Source organism: Mobula birostris, chromosome 10 (genome assembly GCF_030028105.1).
Source record: "Mobula birostris isolate sMobBir1 chromosome 10, sMobBir1.hap1, whole genome shotgun sequence".
In the NCBI taxonomy this organism is placed as follows: Eukaryota; Metazoa; Chordata; class Chondrichthyes; order Myliobatiformes; family Myliobatidae; genus Mobula; species Mobula birostris.
Window position 1 is genome coordinate 58,727,540 of NC_092379.1, and position 6,057 is coordinate 58,733,596.

A 6,057-nucleotide genomic window follows, 5' to 3' on the forward strand; every position below is an offset into this window, starting at 1 on the left:
TTTTTCAGCCCATTTTTCCAGCTGGTCCAAGTCCCTCTGCAGGGTCTGAAAACCTTCCTCACTGTCTACTACACCTCCAATCTTTGTATCATCAGCAAATTTGCTGATCCAATTTACCACATTATCATCCAGATCATTGATATAGATGACAAATAACAATAGACCCAGCACTGATCCCTGTGGCACACCACTAGTCACAGGCCTCCACTGAGAGAAGCAATTCTCTGCCACCACTCTCTGGCTTCTACCATTGTGCCAATGTCTAATCCAATTTACCACCTCTCCATGTTTACCTAGCGACTGAATTTTCCTAACTAACCTCCCATGCGGGACCTTGTCAAAGGCCTTACTGAAATCCATGTAGACAATATCCACTGCCTTCCCTTCATCCACTTTCCTGGTAACCTCCTCGAAAAACTCCAATAGATTGGTCAAACATGACCTACCACGCACAAAGCCATGTAAATTTTCTCTGTACTCTTTCAACCTTGTTGCGATCTTCCCAGTGGGTAGGTGACCAAAACTGTATATAGTACTCCAAATTTGGCCTCACTATTTTCAGCCCATTTTTCCAGCTGATGCAGATCCCTCTGCAAGCTATGATAGCCTTCCTCACTGTCCACTATACCCCCAATCTTGGTGTCATCTACAAATCTGCTGATTCAGTAAACCACATAATCATCCAGATCATTGATATAGACGTCAAACAACAAAGGATCCATCACTGATCACCGTGGCATGCCACTAGTCACAGACCTCCAGTCAGAGAGGCAACCATCTACTACTACTCTCTGGCTTTTCCCACAAAGCCAATGTCTAATCTCAGTTTACCACCTCATCCTGAATGATGAGTAGCTGAATCTTCTTGACCAGTCTCCCATGTGGGACTTTGACAAATGTCCTGCTAAAGTCCATGTAGACAACATCCACTGCCTTGGCTTCATCCACTTATATCCTGTCCCTTAGAATACCTTCCAATAACTGTCCCACAACTGATGTCAGCTCACCGGTCTATAATTTCCTGGTTACTGTTTAGAACCTTTTCTAAACTGCCGAACAACAATACTGGGCATCCTTCAATCCTTTGGTACCTTCCCTGTCGCTGAGAATGTTTTAAATACCTCTGAAAGGGCCCTGGTAATGTCTGCACTTGCCTCCCCGAGAGTCTGAGGAAACTCCTTGTCAGGCCCTGGGGATTAATCCACCCTGATTTGCCTCAGGGTAGCAAATGCCTCCTCCTCTGTAATCAATTCAGGGTCCATCTTCGTCTCAATCTACAGACTCTGTATTCATCTCTTGAGTAAATGCAGGTGCAAAGAATGCATCTTTTCTGGCTCCTCACATGGATTACCATTCTGGTCATCCAGAGGGTCAATTTTCTCCTTTGCAATCCTTTTTGCTATTAACATATCTGTAGAATCCTTTAGAATTCTCCTTCACCTTGTCTGCTAGAGCAACTTAATGCTTCTTTCAGCCCTTCTGTTTCTATCATGTGCATTCCAAATTTCTCCCAGAATTTCCAGCTATTACTTATCTGCCGTCGCCCCTGGTATTTGTTTCCTTCTAATCAATTTTGGCCATGCCTCTGTAATTCCCTTTACTCCACTGTAACACTGATACATCTGACTTCAGCTTCTCCATCTCAAATTGCAGGGTGTATTCTATCATAGTATGATCACTGTCCCTTAAGCTCTCTCATCAATTCTGGTACATTGTACAACACCCAATCCAGAATAACTGATCCCCAAGAGGGCTCAACCACAAGCTGCTCTGAAGAAGCAATCTCGTATGTATTCCATTATTCCCCCTCTTTGGATCCAGCACCAACATAATTTTCCCAATATACCAGCATATTAAAATCCCCCATGACTATTGTAAGTTTGCTCTTTTGACATGCATTTTTTATCTCCTGTTGTAATTTGTATACTACATCTTTGCTATTGTTTTGGATGTCTGCATATAACTGTCATCAGGGTCTTCTTACCCTTGAAGTTCTTCACCTTCTGACCCAGTGTCACCTCTTTCTAAGGATTAGATTTCATTTTTTATTAACAGAGCCACCCTCTCTGTCTACCTGCCTGTCCTTCCAATATATTGCGTATCCTTGGACATTAAGTTCCCAGCTGTAATCTCCTTTCAGCCATGATACAGTGAAGCCCACATGTCATACATACCAATCTGTCTCTGTGCTACAAGTTCATCAACCTTATTCCAGATACCGAGTATATTCAAATGTAATACACTCAGTCCTGTATTCATCACCCTTTTCAATTTGTCCCCCCTTTACGATGCAATTCATCCTGTTGACTGTAATGTTGTCCTTTCATCAGTCTCTCCGTGCTAGCAGTCTCACTACACATTGCCCCTGTTTGTAAACCAAATGCCCTATCCTCAGGCCTATCACTCCAATTCCCATTCCTCTGTCAAATTAGTTTAAACATTCCCAAGCAGCTCTAACAAACCTGCTCACAAGAATATTCATCCCTCTCGGGTTCTGGTGTAACCCGCCCCTACTGTACAGTTCATACTTTCCCCAGGAGAGATCCCAATGATCCAGAAAACTGAACCCCTGCCCCCTGCACCAGTTCCCCAGCCATGTTTTCACCTGCCAAGTCATCCTTTGCTTACTCCCACTGTTGCCATGGCACAGGCAGCAATCCAGAGCTTACTCCTTGGAGGTCCTGTTTTTCAGCTTTTTACTTAGGTTCCTAAAATCTCACTTCAGGACCTCCTCACCTTTCCTACCTATGTCATTGGTGCCAATATGTACCAAGACTTCTGGCTGCTCACCCTCTCCCTGTAGAACGCTATGGACCTGATCCGAGATTTCTCTGGCACATGGGAGGCGACATGCCATCTGGGTGTCTTTATTGTGTCCACAGAACCTTGTCTCTTTTTCCCCTATCACTACTGCAGTCTTCCTCACCTCTCTTCTCTTCTGAGGCACAGCACCAGACTTGGTGTCTGAGACCTGGTTGATGTGGCTCCCTCGGGTAGGTTGTCCCCAGCAACAGTGTCCAGAGTTTATTTAAGGTGAATGGTCACAGGGATACTCTACGCTGGCTGCCCATTTCCCTTCCTTCTCCTGACAGGTACAGTTACCTGCCTCCTGCAACCTGGGGTGATTACCTCTCTGAAGCATCTATCTATCACTTCCACAGTCTGCAGTACCAAGGTCACGAAAGATGGCAACATATGACACGGAATACTGGAGAAATAAATAAAGAGAGAATGCTTGCTGGTACCCTTCACTTCATAGCACCCAACTAACCTTTCTCTGTTTAAACAAAAACTCTGATGTGATTGAAGGTGTGAAGAGTAATAGAATATGACAGAATATACTGTATTGGTATAAAAGCATTATCATTGGGTAATACACTAAGAACCTACTACACTAAGAACCTTTTTCTGACTTCTCCTTGACCAAACCTTGCTAAGCCACTCTGAAGATTTCATGTTCATTAATTCCTCCCTCTCTCTCCAGATCCATGAATAGAGTACTTGGTCTGGTTTTCTAAGTGCTTTCACACATCAAAGTGACCTGTCCAACATCAAATTGTCAGCTTTCCTTCAGTCACCAAATGGGCAAGGTCAGAACTCACATTAGCGGTCTGGTATTCAAACACTTTCCTTGGTCACCCCACAAAATAATTTGTGTTACTAGAAAATCTCAAAACTGAACATGATAGCCTCTTGTTAGATTTATGTCACCAAGTAAACTGATGAAGTTGAGACACCATTGTTAATGACTGATTTGTTTCGACCACTCCTGCTTAATATGGAAAATGCTAAACAAATATGTATCAAATAATGATAACTAATAACTGGAAACCAATCATTTTCCAATGACCAGACTTGAGTGATTGTGATCACCCCTTCATTAGGAAAATAGATTACAACCACAAATATGATTGCAGTATATGAATACTACTTACCAAAAGTCCTACTTATCAAAATGGATGCATACTATTTTACAGGAATGTACATGTCAAATATGTTAGCAGTGAATGAAATGGACTATTTTATTTTTATTATCCTGGAAGAAGTTGCCATCTGTCCACAGGACTGTGTTCCCTATTATTTTCAATAAACTGCAATAATCTCTGTTGTCATTCTTGGACATCTGATAACTGTTAGGCATTTCATTTCTCTTTGTTTTCTCTTTCATTCTTTACAATCCATTTTATATCTTCATTTATAGCCCAAACAGATTTGTTGCATGATCTTAGAATAAATGTTGGGTTTCAAAAAGTCTGGATTTAATCTTAATGGTCATTAGAATTAACTGTTTCAATGAGTGTATGTAATTTAAATGAACACCCTCTGGCCAGTCATACTGAGGCTCTGAGTTTATGGCTTTGAAGATGTTTTGAGGAAAATTGAAGCAATTTCTTGATTTAAAAAGTGCAAGACCAAGAGATTGAGCATAATAGGCTAAAAAAAAAATGAAGGACACACAGTACCTTTGAACTTGAGAAGTGCAATCTAACCATGGACAAGGAAAGCCTATTCACTGACTTTCTGTCTGTTCCAGAGTTCAGGTGAAAAAATGTGTCCCTGAAGTTCTAGATTTGTAAACACCAAACCATGCTTAAGAAATAAAGAATATTCCTGACTTCTTCATAAAAATGACACTGAATTAAGGAAATAAAGCATTAAACCCTCCTGCGAATACTACATTCCAGGAAAAAAAAACCTTAATGCATTAAAAACATGAACTCGAAGTTGTAACGGAAATGGTTGAATGGTTAAAGTATCGGTGAATACTGTAGTTCAAAGCATGTACTAATTCCAGGCAAGGTTCCAGATTTATAAATTTCTTCAGATGAGCTTTCTCTGACAACTTCCAATATTTCTGTTTTAGAGAGAGATGTGGGCTAGACTGAATTTGCAACCATATGCTCTATTTCAAATCTATGCAGTTTATGTAACATCACATAACTGGAAGTGCATGTAAATAGGTCTAATTTTGCAGGTCAAAGTTAGGACTTCAAACTATGCTGTTAAAAGCAGGTACAACTTGTGCTCAGAGACTTGCTGTATTAGTTGTCCAGAGAAACTTCCTGTTCATTTTCTGAACAGGAAGTATAGGTGTATATATTTCAATGCTAGGAGTATTGTGGGGAAGGCGGATGAGTTGAGGGCGTGGATTGACACGTGGAATTATGACGTTATAGCAATTAGTGAAACTTGGCTACAGGAGGGGCAGGACTGGCAGCTTAATATTCCAGAGTTCCGGTGTTTCAGATGTGATAGAGGCAGAAGAATGAAAGGTGGGGGAGTAGCATTGCTTGTCAGGGAAAATGTTACAGCAGTGCTCAGGCAGGACAGATTAGAGGGCTTGTCTACTGAGTCCTTATGGGTGGAGCTGAGAAACAGGAAAGGTATGGCCACATTAGTGGGATTGTATTACAGACGACCCAATAGTCAACGAGAATTGGAAGAGCAAATCTACAGAGAGATAGCAGGCAACTGCAGGAAACATAAAGTTGTGGTGGTAGGGGATTTTAATTTTCCATATATTGATTGGGACTCCCATACTGTTAGAGGTCTAGATGGTTTAGAGTTTGTAAAATGTGTTCAGGAAAATTTTCTAAATCAATATATAGAGGGACCAACTAGAGGGGAAGCAATATTGGATCTCCTGTTAGGAAACGAGTTTGGACAAGTGACGGAAGTCTGTGTAGGGGAGCACTTTGGTTCCAGTGATCATAACACCATTAGTTTCAACTTGATCATGGACAAGGATAGATCTGGTCCTAGGGTTGAGGTTCTGAACTGGAAGAAGGCCAAATTTGAAGAAATGAGAAATGATCTAAAAAGCGTGGATTGGGACAGGTTGTTCTCTGGCAAAGATGTGATCGGTAGGTGGGAAGCCTTCAAAGGAGAAATTTTGAGAGTGCAGAGTTTGTATGCTCCTGTCAGGATTAAAGGCAAAATGAATAGGATTAAGGAACCTTGGTTCTCAAGGGATATTGTAACTCTGATAAGGAAGAAGAGGGAGTTGTATGACATGTATAGGAGTGAATAAGGTGCTTGAGGAGTATAAGAAGTGCA

The 6,057-nt window shown here is 41.4% G+C and overlaps 1 protein-coding gene across 1 annotated transcript in view; it reads left to right on the plus strand.

The window, feature by feature from the left end:
* The window catches only part of LOC140203690 (T-box transcription factor TBX22-like), a 39,952-nt gene extending 36,460 nt beyond the window's left edge, over positions 1-3,492 (plus strand). The window contains exon 7 of the mRNA XM_072269736.1: positions 3,485-3,492. Within this exon, the coding sequence (XP_072125837.1) occupies positions 3,485-3,492 (8 nt within the window). The remainder of the gene's footprint in view (positions 1-3,484) is intronic.
* The last annotated feature ends 2,565 nt before the right edge of the window (positions 3,493-6,057 follow it).